The 22,028-nt window shown below is 58.8% G+C and overlaps 1 protein-coding gene across 1 annotated transcript in view; it reads right to left on the bottom strand.

Moving 5' to 3' along the window:
• Positions 1-22,028, bottom strand: part of PHLPP2 (PH domain and leucine rich repeat protein phosphatase 2) — a 34,740-nt gene that overhangs the window by 12,096 nt on the left and 616 nt on the right. Inside the window, exons 2-11 of the mRNA XM_019535464.1 lie at positions 21,814-22,026; positions 19,578-19,711; positions 11,183-11,373; positions 10,658-10,783; positions 8,471-8,625; positions 6,005-6,151; positions 3,595-3,825; positions 2,824-3,026; positions 2,324-2,384; positions 171-266 (exon numbers count right to left, since the gene is read on the bottom strand). Coding sequence (XP_019391009.1) covers positions 171-266; positions 2,324-2,384; positions 2,824-3,026; positions 3,595-3,825; positions 6,005-6,151; positions 8,471-8,625; positions 10,658-10,783; positions 11,183-11,373; positions 19,578-19,711; positions 21,814-22,026 — 1,557 coding nt within the window. The remainder of the gene's footprint in view (positions 1-170; positions 267-2,323; positions 2,385-2,823; positions 3,027-3,594; positions 3,826-6,004; positions 6,152-8,470; positions 8,626-10,657; positions 10,784-11,182; positions 11,374-19,577; positions 19,712-21,813; positions 22,027-22,028) is intronic.

Raw genomic sequence — 22,028 nt, 5'->3', positions numbered from 1 at the left:
AAGGGAGAGGACTCTGCCTCCCTGCTGGCCCCAGGAGCTACAAAGAGTCTGACCAGCAGCCATCATGCAAGAAAGCAGCTTGGTACCGAAAGCACAGGGCTGGGAGTTCCCTCCCAGCTCACGCTCTGGAGGGCGTCCCAGCTTTAGGCAGGGATAGGGGTTCCTCTTACCTCGACGGCAGCTCTGTGAGGAGATTGAAGCTCAGGTCCAACACCTCCAGCTTCTTTGCTTCACAGGCCCAGTCAGGGACACACTGCAACTGGTTCCTGGTAGGAGATAGGAGAACACACGAGTAGCAGGGGGGGCACGACCTGGAGCTCTCCTGGCTCAGGGTCTGGCCACATGGGCATTTTACTGCAGCGCTTCAGTGGGGTGGGGACCCAACACGAGCCTACGGGCAGCCGGACCAGCCCAGGAGGCAGCGGTCACTTAGGTCGAGCTACTTAGCATAGGGTGTAGAAGTGGTGATGTCCTAACGACAGGCCTTTTGTTTCACCTACAGCACCAGCAGCAATCTCCTTCTGTGGGCCCACGCAGGAGGGAAGGGGCAAGTCAGACCAGGGGCCATTTGGTCTGTGGTTTCTGCTGAGCCTGGCAGCAGGGGAACGGATCAGCACTAGCGAGATGTGTGGCTCTCTCCAGGACCTGTGCCGAGCTGCCTACCCCATGGCCCAGCCAACAGCACCCGAACAGGGTCTCCTGGCGCAGGCACCTTTGAGTGACCGAGAAAGCAGGCAGTCACCCAGTCGTGTCCCATGGGGGCACAGGCAGCCGGTCAGGGAAGTGTTACTTCTCCTTTGACACCAGTCTCCCAGTGCTGATCAGAGAAGGTGCTGCATTTCCTGCATAGCTCGCTGCAGTCTCAGAAGGTCACTTGCGCCTCACTCCTCCCCCACACCAGAAGGGGTGACCAGAGCAGGACACCTTGCTGACACTTGCTCAGGCTAATCAGTGGACCAGGCTGGCCGGGAAGGGGGCAGCAGCACAGCGGTCAGCTCCCACAGGCAGTACGCAGTGCTGGGCACCCTGGCACAGCTGCTGGTCGCTAGCTGGCGCAGGAGGCTCTGGCCACCTGAGCTACCCAAATGGGAGTAGCGGTAACACCTGCCATGCTATGGGCACACCTCTGCCTGCAGCACACTGCTGGAGCACTGGCACAGGGCAAACCCCGTGCTCCCAGCTGCCTCCTCGGGACACATGCTTGCCTCCTCTGCCAGCCCTAAACAACACCAGGCTCTGGCTCCACATCTGTGGGACCTGGTCAGCACCCTGCTGCTATGGAGCCATGGTCGAGGCCCGCAAGCCTCAGTCCTGTTGACTTCCTGCTGCTAATCCTGGCCTGGCTCAAACTCCCTTCTGCCTTGGATAAATCTATCCCGAGGGAAGCAGGAGTCTGCACGAAGGAAGAACGTGCGTGTGCGAGTGCTGCAAGGGGAAAGTCCGCGGACTGCAGCAGGCCATACACCCACACAGGCGTGACACGCCACTGCCACAGTGATAAGCACATAGATGAGCTCTGACCTCTCAGGAAGCCTCTCCATTCTCTGCTGAGGCTGTCTGGCTGCGAAGGGGACTGAGCCTCACCTGACTCTTGTGTGCTACAAATCTGATACCCTAGTGAGACGCTGCCTACTACAGCAGGTGACACAGATGTGGTCACAGGCCTTTTCTACCAGTAAGCGCACAGCCTTCCCCACCATGACCCAGAGACACTCCCAGGACAAGCAGGCCGTCCACAAGGGAAGCTATGCTGGCACGTGACAAGGCAGGAACCAAGCCAGGGCAGTTACCCTGGTACAACACCTCACAGGGGTGCTGAGGCCTATACAGAAAGCATCCCTATTGTCCCATTACTACCTAAGATGGGCTCAACTCCACAGAGGAGAGCCGCACTCGTGCAGGGAGGGAGCAGGGCCAGGTTCCACCGTCCTGATGCCGAGGGGGAACTCCCCCGTATAGGTGCTCAAGGCATACAGGCCTCCTGCCATCAAAAGGAAGCACCAGGGACATGCTAAGCCCTGGGCCCAGAGGGAGATGCTGTGGGCATCAGCGTGTGCACAGTGAAGGGTGCAGTGCAGGGGCAGGGGCAGACGCTGCCTTGCTGGAAGCACGTCTCGGGGGCAGGGGAGGAGACCTGAGGTACTGGCTTCATGGACGCAACAGTCCAGCTGCAGGCTCCCCGCGGGCACAGAGCAGCAGCAACCCTGGAATCAACAGCATCCGCTCTGCAGGAGCTGCCCTAGGCACAGCCCTGGCAAACCCCACCCAAGTTCTCCCAGCAGCCCAGGATTTGGTGCTGTGCCCGACGGTGGCAGCTACTTACCAGGAGAGCTCGAGGCAGGTCAGCTGGCCTGGCACTGGGTAAACACTGACTGTGGTCAGACCTGATCAATGAAACAAGCAACCATGAGAGCGGTGCTGAGGGGAGCAGGCCTGGCGGCAAAGCCAGGCCGTGCCATGCCCCTCCTTGGGTATTGCCAATGTGCACCTGGGGGCTCCTGTTCCTACAGCGGCAGCACCTGGGGGTGAGCTGGGGGCAGGGAAGGCCTCCCACTGAGAGGCATGCCTGCATGGACCCAAGGCAGCTGCGGGGAGATGCCACACACTGTCCCTCAGGAGGCTAGATGCTGTGACAGGACCCTGCCCCATGAGGCAGCCACTGCATGTGCCATTACAGGAACTGCAGGAGCTCACGCACCAGCTAGAGCTGTGCAAGGAGCTCCAAGCACCCAGGGTCTGGCCCACCACGGCTTCCCCACGGCCCCCAGCCGGCAGTGCCCAGCAGCAGGCCTGTGCCCGCGGGGGAGGGCAGAGCAGACGTACGGTTGTGGCTGGCGTAGAGGGCCCGCAGGGAGAAGCCGCTCAGCGTCAGCTCCTGAAGACGGTTCCGCTCGCAGTGCAGCTGCTCCAGGCTGCCCAGGGTGCTCAGGTCCAGCTCTGCCAACTGGTTGTCCCGCACATCCAAGTGGGTCACAGACTTGTTCCCCTCCAGGCTGTCAGCAGATGCCCCCTTCAGCTGATTCAGTCTAAGTGTTCAGGGTCCACAGGTCAGGGGAGGAGACGCCGATGGCAGTGGAAAGGGAAGTAGGGAGAGGGACCTCTTGACACCTAGGCCAAGGAGCAGGTGCTTGGAGAGCAGCCCAGGGCAGGAGTGGCCAGAGGGAGTCAGGGGTTTGTGGGCGGGGGCAGGCACCAGCAGGCCCAGGGCCCAACGTGCAGCGTTCAGTGCCGCGCAGCTGGTTCTACGCGAGTAACGCTTGCTAAGAGAAGACAGGCCAGAGCCTGAGCCTGGCAGTCAGACCCATCCTGTACAGCCACGCGTCCAGGGAAGGCCCTTGCCACATGTCCTGGGATGGAGCACAGCCCCCACAGCTGGTGGCTGGGAACCTCAGCAACAGCCGCCCTGAGGCGAGTCCAGCACGCTCCCTGCTCAGGGGGCACCGGAGCAGTGGTGCAGACACCCCCCCAAGTCCTGACCACTGCTCCGTGGCCTTGGCTTGGCGCAGGCAGCCTGGCTCTCTAGGGCTCTTCACACCCCTAAGCAGGGCCAGAGCACTGCACAGCCCTCCTGCAGGGCACCTGCCAGCAGCTCACCTCAGATCCACATGCTTGATGTGGCTCATTCTGTTCAGTGCACCCAAGTCCAGGGTCCCCAGCTGGTTCCCCGCCATGGCCAGCTTGTCCAAGGCGAGGAGTTTCTCACAGACGGCTGGCAGATCATGGAAGTCATTGAAAGAGAGCCCCAGGGAGCTGAGCTGCTGCAGGCATCCAAGCTCATCTGGCAGGGTCGTGAGGCAATTCCCATCGAGAGCAAAGGTCTGAAGACTGCACAGACGAGGGATGGAGAGGGATCAGGGGTGGGAGCGAGCCAGGTTTCACATTTAGCAGAGGCAAGGCATGCTGAGATCTGCACTGGACCAGCTGTGCCACTGGCAGAGGCAGGGAGCTTTGAGAACGGGGCTCCTGTCTGCAGGCTGCACTTACAGCAATGCCATAGGGCACACTCGCCAAGGACGGCACAGGGAGCTCTGCCAGGCAGTTCTGACATTTCTCACTCCTTGTTGCTCACCTAAGGAGTCTGGGGTCTAAACTGGCACGTTGCAAAGCAGTGGACTGAGCTGCAGTGGATTGGGAGCTACCAGTTCCCCAAACAAGTGGCAGCAAAAATAACTGAAGCACCGCCACACTGGCTCATTGTGAGCACATGGTGCATACTTACTCCCTTGGATTTCTATAGTCTAAGAGTCCCCAGTGCTTGAGCCTCTGTGGCAGCCATTAAAAACACAACACAGACTCAACCGCTATCCCCAGTCGGTCAGCTAACCCAGGGACAGCAGGTACAGTGCAAGCACTAGCCCTACAGCAACGCACGGTGTCCCACACCACTGCACAGTGCCCGTGCTACAAAGCGGACTGGCTTTTACAAAGGGAACTGTCTTCTCCAAAGAGGCCAGGGAAGCCACAGAGAAGACTAAGCAGAAAGCCACCACACGCTGGCCCTGCTCACCCACACACACCTGCTCCGCGCATGCCTGGCAATGCAGCCAGCCTGGCTACACACTGCCCTCTTCGCAAGGATGCCCAGGGAGCGAGTCCAAGCTCCGTAGTAGCCCTTAGCACGTTGGCACCGATGCATTTCTAGCAAAATGGATAGCAGCCTGGCACAGACATTTTCCCTGCAAGCCCCTGAGCACCCAACAGACAAAGCTGGACAAGGAAGAGGATCACTCCCACAGACCCTGCAGGCGCATGGGACAGGCCCCTCAGAAGGGTTTCGCAGGCATTCCCGCAGGAGGGAACATCTTGTTTCCTGACAGACCAACAGTCAGGACGTCCCATTTGAAGACTGGATCAGAACCACCCAAATAAAGGGTCTCACAGTGAAGCAATCAAAGGAGGCGACGCCAAGTTAAAACACAGGCAACCTTTGCTCTGTGCTCTACTGAGCCGGCATCATTATGACGGTCCCACATTGCTTCTAAACCAGCGCAGTGCAGGATCCTCTATGGAATCCTAAATCCTTGGACATGTGTGGTACCGGCAGTGTGCTGCACGCAGCTCCCAGCTGCGTTTATGATGAAAGTGTAGGGCAAAGCAAGCATGCACTAGCACCTGCCCACTGAACCCATGCTCTGCTGTGCAAGGTCTCTGATTTTACAGCCAAGTGGCTCTTCCTGCATGTTGTGCTCAAGCAGCGCTGTGTTGCTCATCTAAGCAGACGCACAGGACCTGGGTGCTGACAGAACCATTGACCCGGCCCTGGCAAGAAGTTGCTGCAGGCCAAATTCAAGTCATTAAAGACAAGAGACCATTAAGGAAACAGTATCAGCATGAAAGATAACATCCTACACTCCTTGAGAAACACTGCAGAACCACTATCAATGTCTGGCCATAAGGATGCACAGCCACTGCAAAAATGGAGCAAGCAACATCGCTCCTATTCTGTGTCCTAGGACCGTGCCCTTGTGGGCAAAGCCTACCTTACGGTTGTTTTGCTAAAATCAGTGCGTGTTCACACTTGAAATGGACTCCATTATGCTGTGAGCTGCAACAACCACATCCTGAGAAGGGCAGCATGGTACATGGGCAGCTCGGGGCCATAGACTCAGAGAAGTGGGGCTGGAAGGGACCCGAGAGGTCATCTAGGCCAAGCCCCAGCCTGAGGCAGGATCAGCCCTGTCCAAACCATAAGCTGCTGAAGCACAGCTCCATTGGTGAGCAGCAGCCGCTGCTAGCATGAAGCTGCTCAAGTTGCTCCCATCTGATCTGGGAGCAACAAGGCCCTTGCTGACCACCTTTATCTGCACTCCATTCGCCACTGAGAGCAAGAGAATTGGCACACCTGGCTCTCAGCCTGCCACCATTTCCTCCTGAGATGCATCTACGTGAATGAGTGGTGAAGACAGGGACCTCTCAGAGGGGTCATGGGACATGGGGCCCCACCCCATGGGCCTCACTTGTACCCAAACCACGGGGTCTGTGAACGCAAAGGGGACGTACTCACTTCAGCAGCTTGCTGACCTGGCTGGGCAGGTCATGGAGCCCATTGCAGGACAGGTTGAGCTCCGTCAGCGTGGGGATCTCGCACAGCGATGTGGGAAACTCCCCCAGCTGGTTCTGAGACAGGTTCAGGCCCCTCAGTTGAGAAAACCTACACAGCGAGAGCACGAGTTACATGAATGGGCTACAATGACTGTGTGTGTACCAAGGCAAGCATTAGAGCTCTGACGCAGCCCACGTAACACACGTTCCCCTCCAGCCCAGTGACTCCAGCACCAGGCTGAGCCCCAGGTGCACAGAAAGCTACTGCTGACAAAAGCATGAGAGCACTGCAGGCTCTTCTTGAAAGGCAAGAGCAAACAGGCACTGTTGGTCTGCACCATGGCAGAGACAGACCCTCAGAGGGTGCTGGGGTAGTGGTGTCAAGCCTACCTTCGAATGATTGCAAGGGTGGAGCAGGGATGGGAACGGAACGGCCTGGCCATACGGCACTGACGGGAGACCTAGTGATCTGGGACATGGGCCAAGGCAGTGGGAGGGGGGCACATTTGGTGCACATGCAGCAAAAGATAACTCCGAGGCTCGACAGGGCTACAATGCCAAGACGACCACTGCTGACACCATGTCCCCACGGGGAGACCCTAGCAAATGGCTAAGTTGACCTGTGAGGAGGGAGAGATGGTCCCTCATTTCAGAGGGCCTCTGCTCCAGACAAGCAACCTCCACTTCTTGGTCTTCAGACGGCCTCTGCCATTCACAGCCCTGGACAGTGGGACGAGTCTGCCTGGACAGCACAATGCTAAGCCCTGCATGAATACCAACAGCAAAGCTGCCTTGTGACAAGGCACCTGGCTGCTAGGTCCTGCACGCCTGCAGGGGCAGTGAGAAGGAAGCTCATGGCAGCAGCTCCATGTCTCAAGCATGACCGACCACAGAAACTGCCTCTGCCATCTACCCCCTGTGGGGAGGGGCAGAGCCTCTCTGCAGCTGCCCTCTGGGCAAAGCTGACCTCCCTGGAAGAGGTGCTGCAACCAAGCAGCTTCCCACCTCTCATCCTCCACATCAGACAGAGAGGATCAGCAACCTTCCTGAGCATCTCAGGCTAGAAGCAGACGTCGCCAAATGAAGTGGAACAGTGGCGCTGGGATGGGTCTCACCTCAGCAGATTCACCTCGCTGGCCAAAACACACATCACTGTCACCTGTTGACCTTGCAGGGCAATGGGTGGTGCGTTTCTGGCTTACAGACATGTCCTGGAAATCTCCAGGATGCTTCTCTGTGACCAAGGACAGGCAGGGCTTCCCTGCTGACAGATGTATCCCAGACACTCCAGCTGTCCCTGCTTAGAGACGCGCCCAGGACTGCCACAGACCAAGCCTGACACTCCAGTGCAGTCCTGGGGCTGGGGCTGCCAATTTGTTGCTGGTGGTCCCAGCCCGGGACCACACCAGAGAGCTCATGGGTACCTGGGGAATCCCAAATGGGTGTTGTCAGGGCACCCGGGATCAGGCCCATGAAGCCCCAGAAGTGCCTGGCTGGGGCAGCTGGAAAGCACAGGCAGTGCCAAGCTGGCTGCGCTCTCCTGCTATAAGCCTAACAGATGTCAGCTGCAGTGAAGCAGCACAGATACGCACCACCTTGCTGCAGCTCATTTTGGGCAACTGCAATGTGACAAGAGCACAGACATGTTTGTTGACCTTTGTGCTGCCGTAAAACTTTTTTGTTTTAAGGCAACATCCATTCCCACCCTTCGCTTTGTTTGAACAGACAGGCATGTCCTGTTCTCACTTCTCCCCCAAAGGCAGCAAGGCCTTGCAGGGTGCAGCCATCTAACTATGCTGCTGCAGACCTTCCAGCTCTCTGGGCAATCCAGGAACCCCTCATTTATCTGCTCCCCGCTTCACTGCATCCTGATCTGTTCCAAACCTGTCCTGCTCATGGCCACGCACCCCTGCTGTCACTGCCTGCAAATCAGAGCTTGCTGTCCACCTGGCCCCAAGCCTCTCGCTCCCCCGCGCACTGGCTGCCCAAAGCGCAGCCAGAGTCTCTGCCGTGTTGCTGCCCTAGGCATGGGCCAGCTCCGCAGTCTCGTTGGAACAGGTGCTTCAGCCTCACACTCCTACGCACAAGCCTCTCAGCATGACTGCTGCACTGGGCTCCTCTTGGCTGCTGCTCTTGCAGCGAATGGTGCTACCCAACTGTTTAGCCAAGGGCCTCACAATCACCATGGCATCTGTCTGTGCAACATCAAGTGGCTAGGCACAGCTCTGTGCAAGCCCGCTGGCATGGTGCTGGGCATGACTCAGACTCCCCAGTCTCCAGCAGCTAACACCTCTCAAAGCCCACCCTACTCCCAGTGGGCAGGAGCCACAGGGACCAGGATGACTCCTGTCTGCTCTGCATGCTCCTGTCCCCTTGCCCCTGGTGTAATCCACTGGCCCCAGTGCAAAGGAACCAGTTCAGCACACACCTGCAGAGCGAGTCCAGCCCTCCCGAGCCACTCAGGTGCATGAAGTTGTGTCGCAAGTTGAGGTAGGTGATGTCTTGGCTGTAGAAGAGATGCTCAGGGACCTCCTCTAGGCTGTAACATGAGAGGTCCACAGTGCTCAGGCGCTGAGACACAACCTGGAAGGCAAGGGCCAAGTTCAGTCTGCGCCGTCTTTTCTGTGACTAAATCAAGAAGTCAAGAGTAAATTGCAAGGCCAGGACATGCTGGGGGCTGACAGAGCACAAGGCAGCAACAGGATCCTGGTCTCCGCCAGAGGTGGGCAGGGCCCACACAGGGAAGTGGTTTTTAACTGCATTGCATATGACCTCGGCCTGCTTGTCACCGCTCTCATCCCCGACTGGTGGTGATAGAAAAGGAAAGGGGCTGCCTTGTATGAGCCGCACGTGTGTTTTGGGCCCAGCTGCCAGCTACAACAAACAGCAGGAGGGATCCGGCTAGCATGGGCATCAACTGACTCTTGGCTCCAACTGCTGCCCCGCGGCGCAAAGCAGGGGCACGTTCCAGACCAGACGGGCCGAGAGCAGCAGTCCCCGGCAGTGCTGCAGAGCTCAGCAACTTTGTGCAGGGTTTGAGGGTTTCCCTTGCTTTGGGCACTCGCACATCACTTTCATCAAGCTGGAAAAGATCCACCCCAGGAAGCTTTGCAACATTTCTGCGCTGACCCAGGCTCTGGAAAACTGGGCCTCCTCTGAAGTCGTTTCCATGGCCACGATCTTCTGTCCTCAGACCTCGGACGCTTTGTTCTGGGCTCTATAGCCAGCGTAGTTTTATGGCAGCTGGCTGCCCTCAGACTGTGATGCATTCCCCTGCATCTGGGCAGGAGGGGCTGGTGGACAAGGTACATGTGCATGGTGACAATGCTGGTCCTTCCAGGGGACCGAGCTAGAAGCCGTGCTCAGAGCGAGAGTGCTCCCGAGCATCAGAGGATTCTCCACAGTCCCCAAGCACCGACAGGGAAGAACCCTTGGAGAGGACAGCTCTGGTTGCCAAAGCTGTCAGCAGCAAGAGCCTGAGACACGACTGTGAAGGGCCAAAGCCCTGGAAGGAAGATGAAGCGGAAAGGATAACGGAAGGTCAGGAAGGGGCTGGGCCAGGTCTGGATGGCTGAACAGGCCCGACCCCACAGGAGACTAGAGATGCTGTTTGAACTGGCAGTGGCCTGCAAGCCCATGGATGCCTCAGGCAGCAGCACTGCACCCAGGGGTCTCTGCACTGCTCTGCAGGTGGTTCGTAATATGGGAGCATCCTTAGCAGAGACAACGCATGCAGGGACCCCGCGGGCTGCGCTTCAGCAGCACTGCTGCCATTGAGACAGGTCCGGGTAGTGCAGGGAGCCCTGGACACCCACTGGGCACATGGAAACTGTGGCCTACAGAACAGGACACTAGGTGCTGGCAAAGCAGCTGTGCAATGCTGGGAGATGGCCCCATCCCATGCAGACACTGCTGCTGTCCACAGCCTGAGCTGGCACATGGGAACCGCCACTACCCACCCAGCCCAGAACCCATTCCTGGCCACAGCCGATACCAGGCTTTCCACATGAAACCAGGCTTTAGTGCAGAGGCCACTCCTGTCCAAGTGCTCCAATGTGGAACGAGGTGGCAGGACTGACCAGCCTCTTCAGCTCGCAGGCTGGCCATGCCGACTCCTCTGTGACCCAGAGCAGCTTCATGCCAGCTCTGTGTACCACTTTGGCAGAGGCAGTGAGGGTAGGGTCCAGTTTGTGGGTCACTGTTGCTAAGGGAAGAGGCCACCCTGGGAATAACTCTGAAGGCTGGCAGCATGCCCCTTGACTTCCTGCCCCTGGGGCAGGGGTCTGGACTCAATGATCTTCCACAGTCCCTTCCAGGCCTAATGTCTGTGAAAAGCAGGTGCCGGCTGCAACGGGGCACCAGGTCAGGATGATGGCTTGGTGGTGCCATACAGGCAACAGCCTCAGTGGAGCCCTGGCGTGCAGCATCCAGCTGCTCAGGGCCGCAGACAACAGCTCAGCCAGTGTCCCCAGAGATGAGCTGTGCAGGGATGCTGGGAGGTGATCCTGGCACACCCCCAGCAATTTCCGGGGTAGGTCTGAGCCATCATTCAGCAAACTCCCCTCCCTTTCACCCTGGAGCCCCACAGCTCAACCCCCCGCAGCCTGGGCCTCACCGTAGAAGCCTGCCGGAGCCAGCGCTGGCACTCCGCGGGCGTGTTGAAGCAGACATGGAAAGTTTGCGCTTGTGCCCCTACAGAGCTGAAAGCAAGCGAGTGCTGCCGGCGCTTCACCTCCTCCACCTGCAACGGGAGAAAGGAGCCGCATCACAGCCCAGCAGCTCTGGGAGCAGGGGGACGAAGTTGGGGGTCTGTGAGGGCAGGGACTCTGCTCTCCTCCAAGGGCAGTGGCTAAGTTGGGTCTGCTGGGCAGCGACAACAAGCATCTTTCCAGGCCTCCCAGCAGGGATACTCCCAGTCAGCGATCACAGGGGCAGGGCAGGGTGGGCCAGCTGATGCTGCTGACTGCAGAAGAGCAGCATTACTGCTGCTGCCACAGGCTTGTGAAACCTGCAGCTGCACAACACAGCACGGGGGAGTTGTACAACTGTATCCAGAACTCCTGCTCCCAGGACCGTCTGGGCATGGGCCACCCCAGCTTGGTGGTTTCCTTGTTCTGCTGGCCCACACGCCACATCTCACCTTCCCTCCCACCAGTGGCAGAATGTGCATCTTCCCCACGTGGCTGTCTTTCACAGAGGACACGATGAGGCAGGTGCCACAGAGGATGACCAGGCGCTCTGCCCACTTGTGCAGCTGGGTCCTTCCCTTGCGCACACTGTAGATGCCCGAGAGCAGGATCCGGTCCAGCTGCTCCACCTGACATGGCTTTTCTGGGGAGGGGAGAAGAGGCATGTTAGCATCAGTCTTCCACAGACTTCCTGCCCCACCAGAGGCAGGATGTCTGCAGCTCTGGCTCTGGGGCTGGCCACCCTCCAGTCAGCTACGTGGGAGATGCAACTTAACTCCCCCTTAGGGAGTCAGATTGCGGAAGCCATGGAAGCCACTACCCAAGGCAGGAGAACACCAGGGCAGAAAGCAGGATGTCCTTGGGATCGAGTAAAACACAGAGGCAGGGATGCAGGCTGCAGCTGCATGTGTCTGCATGGGCAAGAGGGGTTAAGCATGGCCAGCAGCCCCAGAGGGAGCAGGCCCAGAACTCCTTGGAGAAGAGGAGCGGCTGGAGAGGCAGGTTTGGAAGCCACAAACAAGGAAACACCTCCAGCATTTGTTCCTGCCACGCGGGAAAGCAGGGCGCCATGTGCGCTGACTGTACACAAACAAGACCACAAAGAAATAACTGACGCATGTCGGCAATGCCTCCTTCTGATGGAGCAATCCAGCAAGATGCTGGACCCACACTAACCACTGGGGCCAAGAGGAGGTGTATCGCAATGGCATTTTACACAGCACATCGCTTCCTTTGTCTGTGGCTGTTCAACTCTGCGTGCCTGCTCTGGGAAGCACTGAGCAAACACAGGACAACGCAATATTAATACATTCATCCTGCTTGAAATACCATGCTAATACTATCCACATACTAATGCATTCATATTTCTGGAGGGAAGAACTGCTTGAGGAAAAATTATCAAAGATTTCCCAGACACTGCACAGTATTTTAACAGTGAATCTTGGTTCCCCGAGACGTTTCTGCAAAGCTGGTGCAACTTGTGTCTTAACACCATTAGGACTTTAGCACAATTAAACACCCTTCGCAATCAAGTTCTGCACCCGTCTCTCTCGATACCTGGCAATCATGGGAGTCACTGAGGTTTCATATCTTTTTCTATGACCCCTTTTGCAGGACGGGGCTGAGTCTCGTTAAGGACCTGAAAATGACTCGGACGGGACCAGAGCACGGCACAACGTTTCACCTGCACGGGCCGACACGACAGATGCGATTCCCTAGAGCCTCGTACGTTCTGCAGAGCTCTGAAGGTGACACAAGATAATGAGCTGTGGTGCGATACGTGCATGGCTGCTCTGCAAGATCCCGGCTGGTCTGGGCACCTGGGTGTCAGGATCTGTGCTCCTCCCCACGAGTGCAGGCAGCTCCCCCAGCCCTAGGCCGTGCAGAGTGCTGCTCCTGGCAGAATCGATTCCTCCAGACAGATTACAGGCTCAGTCTGGGCCTCCCCAGTGCTCTGGTAACAGGGATAGTCAGGCTGCTAAACGGGGTGCAGAAGGTGCTCAGCACCACTGCCTGAGCCCCACACTCCGCTGCCCCTCCTTCCCTGCAATCAGCCACTTCCATAGCCCCAGCTGCAAGTGAACAAGTAATTAGTGACAGCTGGACTCAAATGGCAGCAACAGCAGTGAGGGGCTGGGACCTGCCCTGGGGAGGCAGAGAGGGATCCTAAGGAACAGCCTGTGCCTGCATCACGGCCCCTGGCAAGAACTCCTGCCCAGAGAGGGCTCCAGTAAAGAGCACCCAGAATGATGAAAGGATGGGAAACAGGCCTCCTGGTGAGACTCCAAGAGTGTGAAGACTCAGCTGACGAGGAAGAGGCCCTGAGAACAGGAAGCTGTGAAGAGAAAGAAGCCCTTCCCTTGAGGAGACAGGAACAAACCCCATCCAGGCGCCAGAACTGGATCCAGACACATTCAGACTAGAAAAGCATCACTTAGGCACTGGAACAGCTGCCAGGGCCGTTTCTCACATCAGCCCTGATGTTCTCCAGGTTTGATGGGGCCGGTATCACCAGCCGTCAGGCTAGATCGTCCCAACGGCCCCATGAGCCGGCTCTCCCATCAGGGCACAGGGAGAGTCACCAAACGCAGGACTCTGGAAACAGCCTCCTGACAGCCAGGCGTGGTGAGCCCGAGCTGGCTGACTGCACCGCACCCTGCAACAAGGGAGAGGCGCCTCCTGCAAGGTGGGACAGGCCACAGAGCACCACAGGTCTCAGCTGTGGCCCCACAACCTCCAGTTAAACCACCGTGCAAATCCCAGCAGCCAAGCCGCATGCCTGCACCACCATCCTGCCCAGCCCATCCTCCCATGAGCCGCGCTGGCAACCCATCTCTTCACATTGCCTCCCATTTGCCCTCGTGCTGCCTGGTTGGCCCTGTCCCCATGGGGCTCTAGACAGACCTGCTCCCAGCCCAGGACACCCTTCAGCATGGGGCAATTCATGTGCTGTGGCGGCAACGAGCCCCATCTGCTTTGCAAGATGCTGATCCCAAGACAGGACACCCACAGGTATTAGCACCTCCCTAGCTAGGAACAGATGTTGCATGTCTCTCCCTGCCTCTACTCTCTTCCTGTGAAATGGGAACTCTCCTCTCAATAATACCTCAGCTCCTCAGCAAGTTACAAAGACAAACTGGCTCAGATCTGTGAAGCTGCATTAGGATTCTTAGCACCTTCAGGTGCAAGCAAACAACCTGCTGTTCTGCATGGGGCCAGGGCCTAGGCTCATTCATTCATAATGAACTTAGCACTTCTGCTGCCACCTCTGCTACCAAAGCAATGACGTTTCCTTGAGTTTCTGGAGCAAAATAATTTTTAGTTGTCAATTGGCTGTGGCCAGTTTAGAGCATTTGCTATCCAGCACTCCAGCTGGGCTACCCTGGACCACTGGCCATTGCAGTCAGCGCCTGGCTTCAGCTCCCCAGCTCAGTGATATGCAAGGCCCTCAGGCAAAGACTTGGAGTCTGCACTTGGCTCCGAGAACAGTGAGATTGCTCCTGCCAGCATGCGTGTGAACCTGGGCAGCTGCAGAAAGCAAGCGCTGAGGAGACCAGGCTGGCAAACTCAAAACCAGCCTCTGGAAACGCGGTGCTCAGGTGGGGACAAGGGAAGAGAAGAGGGACTGCTCAGAACCATGTCAGAAGCACGAAGGCCAACATGGGACCCCCATGCACAAGGTTCAAACCCATCTTCAACACCACGGGGAATCCACAGGCCGTGACACTGCAGTCCAGCAAGAGGGGTCATGGGATCAGATGGGAAATGAAGGCGCATCAAAAACCGAGCTGCGGGCCAACACGGAAAGTTACGCAGCCAGCCCAAAAACCAGGTATCACTAAATGAGAGTTTGTTGTTCACTGCTGCTACTGGAAACAGATGGACCATCTCGATCTCACCGCTAGCTTTCCTAGCACTTTAGCAGTCCACTCACCGTGAAAATCTCTGCAGACAACAGGCATTTGTGATAAAGCAACCATTTAGGAATCTCTACAATCCCCAGAACTTGAGTATTAATAGCCACAAAGACAAGAAAATCTAAGTACGAAATGCCTAATTCAGGCTGCCAGTCATGCCTTTCACTCTGCCCCTTGGGTCTGCACACCATAATGCAACCTATAATTGCATTCTTTTCCCTTTACCCAGAATAGGAGCAGCATCCAAACTCATGCTGCTGGGACCAAAAGGAAGAGCAGGGCCTCGCTATTCAGCTGAAAAATAGGGTTTCTAAAGGCTCCAGAACTGAAATAAAAATTCTGAGTTGGGTCCAGCATTTAGCCGAGTAGAAATCAGAGGCTCATTTCTGATACAGGCCTGCATCTGTCCAGTTTAAACATCTTGGTTTATCTGATGTAAGGAATTGCAACGCAACACAGAGAGCTGGCGATGCAGAGGGAGAAAGCCCGTGTGTGCCTTCATAGCCCTTCCATCCCCATCAAACAAGTGGAAGACACTTTGCACAAGCTCCGTTGTTGTGCACAGCTGCCAGGCTCTCCGCCTTGCTGTCACAGCAGCCGTGTCAGCCTGCCCAAGCACCCACGTATCTAATGCTTGGGAACTCCTATGGCTTCTTTGAGACAACAACACAGGGGTAGCCTGGGGCAGCAGCTACGTATCCACTCAGCAGGGCTGGACTACTTAACACAGGCCACGTGACTGCACAGTCAGGCAAGGGCAGGCTAATTTTAGAAAGGCTGCATCGCACAGCAGCTTCTGCGAAGCTCATACAGCTTCAGGCTGGAGATGCAGCCGGGCACCAGGGAAGGCGAAAGCGAAGGCGGGTGGTCAGCTCCCCCAGGCACCTGCGGCAGCCCCCAGCAGCAGCTGGACGAGGTGACCTGGCCAAACAGCAGAGCAGGGTACAGCAGCACGGAGCAGCACAGCACAGGAGGGGACACCAGGGCCTTGCGGGGAGGGCAGGGGCCCTTTGGGGCACATGACATCAGCACCCTCCCTGGCTCCCAGGCAGGCGCAGCGATGTCCGGTGGCACTAGGGAACACTAACCCACGGCTGTGGACCACCTCTCCACAGTGCCCCGACCCCCAGACACCAGGTTGCTGCACCATGAGGGGAGGTCCAATAGGCCCTGCACCCACCCCCAGGTCCCGGCACCTTTGGTCCAGCCTGGCCCCTGCCAGCACATGTTGCAATGCTGCTGTGAGAAGCCCACTGTCAGCATAAGCAGGTGCTGACCATCCTGGGAGGAGAACCAAAATGAGTCATGGCAGGTGGAAGCCTCCTTCCCCAGCCAGACTACTTTGCCCCTAGCTCAGAAGCAGCAACTGAGCCGGCAGCTCTCCAGTAGGCAAGGGCAGCCCCAGCACCTGCCACAACTGGCTCTGGAACAGCCAGCCCCAGGGCCAGGATGCCGGGCCAGGTCCCCTCCACCAGGCTCGAGCGCTGGTTAGACTCAGGCCATTTGTCAAGTGTCTGGCTGCCAGAGCACAGCCAATTACATGACAAGCACATGGGAACAGGGACCTGCAGCCCAGGGGACACCTGGCAGAAGTGGCATTGAGGCCTGGCCGGGTTTGTTCCCCCAAGCAGGAGCTGCTCTAGCCGTGTCAGCCAGGCCGGCCCAAGCACACACGTGGAACTCTGCGCTCGAGGCAGAGGGGCAGCCGGGTGCCAGGTGATGGGAGGTGGCAGACAGCATGACTTGGGACTGCTGTCCACAGTGCAGAGCCCTGAGACTGCAAGGGAACAGAGCCCCCCCAGGGCAGGGGCAAGCACCACTTCCCTTGGAAGCTGGTTCCAGACCCTAGCCGCCCTGACCGTGAAGTCGCGCCTTCTGATGTCTAGCATGAATCTACTCCCCGTCAACTTATGGCCGTTATTCCTTGTTACTCCCAGTAGCACTCAGGGGGAACAGGGACTCTCCCATTGCCTGCTGGTCCCCCTTGGCTAGTTTGTAGGTGGTCACTAGATCCCCCCTCAGCTTTCTCTTGTGGAGGCTGAACAGGTTCAGGTCCCGTCGCCTCTCCTCGTAGGGCCTGCCCTGCTGCCCCCTGATCATGTGAGTGGCCTCCTCTGGACCCTCTCCATGTTGCCCACATCCCTCCTGAAGTGCGGCGCCCAGAACTGGACGCAGTACTCCAGCTGCGGCCTGACCAGTGCCACAGAGGGGGAGGATCACCTCTCTGGACCTGCTCGTGGTGCATCTGTGGACACATGACAAGGTGCAGTGAGCCTCACTGACTGCCTCCCCACCTCGCCTGCACCCTCCGGTCCTATGGATGCCGAGCAGGGTCCCAGAGAGAACAGCCCATCTGGCAGGGTGCAGCAAGGGGCAGGCAGCTTCCTACCATATGTGCAGGCCATATAAGTGCTGCCCAGCCGGGGGGCGAGACGGGGGGCTTGCATTCAGCGGCATGCCCCGCAACCAGCTGCAGGGCTCCGCAATGGCATCTGCATGTAGGGTGGGGGGGCTTTGTGGGCAAGCATGGCCACTGCGGAGCCATGCCCTTTGCCCCTGGATCTTAGAGGTAAGTGGGGTAAGCACAGCCCTGCAGCAGCGGGAGGTTCTGTACACAGTGGCCGTCACCGCTGGCACGGGTGGCCCCACAGGCAAGCGGCAGCGGCCTCCAAAACCTCCTGCTGCCGCTGCGGAGCCATGCTCGGAGCTGCGCAGACGGCGGCAGCGGTGGGGCGCGGGGTAGTGGGGATGGCTGCGTGCCGCCTGGCCACCACCACACTGCTGCTGCCGCCCGGCAGCTGGCCGCACAGCTCCAGGCATGGCTCCATGGCGGCAGAGGGAGGTTTTGGAGGCAGCAGCCGTCACCACCAACGTAATGGGCCTCCAGGTAAGCAGCAGCGCCGCGTGCAAGCCCAAGCCCCACCCCCGTGCCCCCATCCCTCGCCCCACAGCCACGGAGCTGTGCTCCGGCCCCATGCCACCCCCCCGCTACCATGCGTGGCCCCTCCTGCTCCCAGCTGCGATCATTTTGGTTCTCCTCCCAGGACGGTCAGCACCTGCTTATGCCGACAGCCCCCATTTTCAGTGATTCTACAATTCAGCCTGGTCAGCTGAGCACCGAACCAAGAAACGGAGCCTCTGGACACGGCAGTCTGAGCTGTCCAGCGCTACGCGATTAGCTCTAGGCTGGATCCACAGCGTGAAACTGTTTCCAGTCCAGACACAGGCAAGATCTCTGGGCCCAAGATCAGACCTCCTGCAAGGGCAACCTGATGGGTTTCAGCACCAGATGTGACCCTGCCCATGGAGCAAAGTGACTTCTCCAAAGCTGAAGCCTTTCTGGGTGCTCCCAGCAGCCTTCCCTGGCGCAAAGCTCGGCCCACAATGCACTGGACCCACGTCCTCCACCTCTGCAACAAGCCTCGCCGTGCCTCTTCCCAGGACCCAGACGGCACCTTTGGCCGCTCTCCCGCTGGGTCCTGGGAAGCCCCTCCATAGCCTTTCTGGGTGCGCTGGCCCACCCACACCGCACCTGCAGCTCTCCTGGGATGCCTCTCAAACCAGCGCCCCTGACTGAACCCATCTTCTGCCATCAGAGGGTGTGCCCTGGCTTGTCAGCATCTCCTCAGCCCCTTGGCCACCCACTCAGGCTCAAGCTGCAGGGTCAACTCCCAATCCCTCCACACAAGCCTCACTGCTCTCCAGCTGACCCTTAGATCTAAAGCCAGGAGCCGTCTCTGACCCTCCTGTCCCATGGCACAGGACTAAAGGGCACCTCAGGGGCCATCCGGTCCACCCCCTGCCTGGATGCAAGATGCTGCTCCTCAACCCTCCTCTACTGTGCTCAGCCAGCCGCCTCCAAGGCCTCCATCGCTCTACAGTGAGCAAATGCTTCCAGAAGTCCAACCAAAGCCCGCTCTACTGCAGTCTGAAGCTAGCACCTACCATCCTGCCCTGTGCAGCAAGGAACAATGGTCATGCTCTGTCTTCCCTACAGCAGCCCTCCAGAGATTTAAAGACTCTCGTCAGTTACCTTTCCTCCAAGCCAGAAGTGCCCAGTTTTCCCAACCTTACATCTGGCAGCTGCCTTCCAAGCCTTTATCAGCTACAGGCACCCTCCTCCAGACCCTAACTTCTCCACATCCTCCTCAAAGTGTGGCGCGCAGAAGTGCACACGACTCTAGCTGAGGCCTCCCCAGCTCCAAGCATAAGCCCAGATTTCCAACCTATCAAACCTTCTGAATTCTGCTCCTGTCCTCCAGTGTGCTCACAGCGCCTCCCAATTCCCCTTCTCCTGTACATCTCCCCAGGAAGCTCTCCACTGCAGCACCCAAGTCACTGACAGGCTCATTGAAACAGCACTGGACTCCAGACAGACCTCTGGAAACCCCCCCTCAAAACCTCTTGCCATTCTGACACGGATCCATTTGTTATTACCCTTGACTTGTGGTTATGCAGCCAGGTCCCTGTCTTCCTTGCAGTGGCTTTACCTGTTTGCTTATGTGGGTGTCATGTGGGACTTGGTCAAAAGCCCTGCTGAAGCCCAGACACGCACACCGCACCCACGGCGTTCCCTTCCTCCTTGGCATAGGAGGAGATTGGGGCAATCAGTGCAAAGCCATGTCAGCTGCTCATGCTCTGCCTTTCCTCCCCCTAGTGCTAATAAATGGACTTGTTGCGATATGTTGAGTAGCTTCCATACATACCATTGCTGCCTTTACTGTAGCCCAGTAGCTCTCGCCATCCGCAGCTGTGAACATGACTCGTGATGCAGCATGTATATATATGCAAGAGGTTAGTTACCCTCCTTCCTTCTCCTCAGGGCAGAAGAGCATGGGCTAAGCTCTTGCATACAGCTGCACTGCTTGCCGCACAGGCTCGGCCCCAGCGCCGCCCCCGGAACGACAGCACACGCCAGACACGTTCTTACCACTGTAAAAACGGATCATGCAGCTGAGGTCTGCGTTTGCTGCCTCCTCCTGTATCCTCAAGGGATCTTCGAACCCAAGGCTGGCCAGGTACTCGTACACGATCTGCAGGGGCTTCTCTGTGGGCTCCAGCCGCCTGGGGATGAAGTGCAGGAAAGGAAATTAGTTTGCCAAGGCCTGGCCTTAATCCCAGGCCCTTGCTGCTGCTACAGTACGGAAGGGGCCAGGCACCCTTGGCCATGCTGGCAGGGCCCCCAGATCCACGCTCCCTGCCACAAGACATGCAAACACTTTCGGTGCTTCCCTCCTGATCCCCGAGGCATGAGACAGCTCCTCGACAGTTGCATGCCAGACGGGCTTCCCACAGCACCTTTCACTCTGCACCTAGCAAAGCTCCCGCTGCCTGATCCAAGTCAGCCCCAGCCACACAGCGCAAGCTGCCCCCCGCCTCCCCTTCAAATGCAGCTGAGAGCAGAGCACATCAGAGAGCACACTGGTCTGGCACTCCTGGAACAAGGCACTCGAGAGTCGTCCCCAACAAAGCACTTCTCTGTAACTGCAGGAGGTGGCCAGAGTGGTGCCAGGACTCCCGGGGATGGGACACAGCAGCCTCCCCAGAGCACAGGATGACAGCAGACGGAGCCAGAGCGGAGCCCTGCTCTTCTCTCGTCTCCTGCACTGCAAAGGCCAGAGACTCACTGAGCGATCTTGGCAGCCCGCCCCGGCTTCTGCCCAAGCCAGAGCAGCCCAGAGACTGACGCCAGCCACAGCAACAGGACCTGGAGTCAAGACGACTCCCCTCTGGCAACTGCTCCCACAGGCAAGCCAGCCTCACCAGTAAAACCTTTCCTTTGCTCCTACTCCGAGTTTCCTTCGCTTCCTTTGCCCATGACTGCTCCTTGCTATATTCCTTTCCTGGCTTAACGGATGCTTCCCTTGCAGGTATTTACAGCCCATGATGAAAGCTGCCTTCCCCCGCTCTCCTGCGAGTGCACGGAGGTCTCAGGGAAGGCAGGTTTGCCAGACAGTCAAGCGGCACGCGCAGCTCTTCGCTGAGCACCCTGTGGATGTGCTGACAGGGCAGCCAGCACAGGGCGTGCGGTTCCTGCCTGCTGAGGCAACGCAGCTGTCTGGCCTTTCCTGCCCGCGCCCTCTCGCCATCGTGCTGCTGGGAGCCCACACGCAGGGTGCTCCCTGCTGTGACCCACGAGCCCATCTCCGAGCTGCTGCTTTCCCGATTCCAGCCCCTCCTGGCTGCAAACATCACGCACCTTACGGCAGGACCTCGGACCCGCTGCAATGAAATATGCGTTCCAGCACGTTCCTTTTCCACGTCACTAGAGCTGCGTGGAGCTGAGCCACCCCCTTCCCCACGCTAGACTGGCCTCTGCTCTCAGCCTCTCAAATAATGCTCCCAGGCTCCTGGGGCCTAGGCACTTTGCTCCCTGCCAGCCCTGCCTGGCTGCTGCGACGAGGCACAAGCCAGGGCCTGGCACCCTCCGTGCTCTCCGGCCCCCATACGGAGCTCAGCCTCTCCCGCACGCTCCACGCTGCTCCAGCACTGCAACAGAGTTGGCCGGCTGCGTCCCAAGGGAAGGGCGGTAGCCAGCCAGGACAACCTTCCCAGGCAAAACAGGAGGGGCCTGGTGGCCAGCTGGACCAGACAGAGCCGCCAGCTACCACTCCGCACGCGCAAGGAAGAGCCTGGAGGGGTCCAGCATGAGAAACCTGCCCCCGCCTCCCAGGCACGGCAGCTGCTCCCCTCGCTGCCGGCTGCCAGCGAGCACGTACGCGACGTTAGGACGCGGGGGCACTGAAGCAGCAGCCGTTTCCTCGCGCAAGGCCGCACCGAGGGGCCGCGCAACAAGACCGTCAGACACGGCGACGGAGGCACTCAGGAGACGCCGAAGCCCTCGTGATTTACGAGGGCGCTGCGGGGACCCAAGCGGCTCCTCTCCAGCGCCAGGACAGCCGGGTCAGGAGGCCCGAGGGGACCAGCCACAGAGACGCAACTACGGGGCGAGGCGCTCGCCCCAGCCCTGTTCCTACAGGCGCGGGACGGCTCGCCTGCCCGGTCCCCGCTGCCCCTGCCAGCGACGCCTGCGTGGGGAGCGGACCCGTGCCGCGCCGGCCCAGCAGCGCAAGGATTTTCCACCGAGCCTCTGAGATCGCGTCCCGCGTCTGGAGCGAGCGCAGCCGGGCCGAGCAGAGGCTGCGGGGTGCCCGGGCGGCCCTCACCTGGCCAGGTCTCCGTGCAGCTGCAGGTAGAGGCGTTGTCCCGGCGGGCAGAGCTCGGCGGCGGCCGTGTGCGCGCTGCACAGCACGAGGCGCGGGGCGGCCGCGGGCTCCGCGCCCTGGATGCTCACGCAGCCGCGCGCCGCGTCCTCCCGCAGCCAGCTCCGCTCCCGCGACCCGAAGCGCCGGCTCCGGCTCCGGCTGCGCCGCGCGGGCCT

This window comes from Crocodylus porosus, unplaced genomic scaffold (assembly GCF_001723895.1).
Source record: "Crocodylus porosus isolate Cpor-Errol unplaced genomic scaffold, CroPor_comp1, whole genome shotgun sequence".
Classification (NCBI taxonomy): Eukaryota; Metazoa; Chordata; order Crocodylia; family Crocodylidae; genus Crocodylus; species Crocodylus porosus.
The sequence above is the reverse complement of the archived record's forward strand: the minus strand, read 5'-3'. Positions and strand labels throughout refer to the sequence as shown.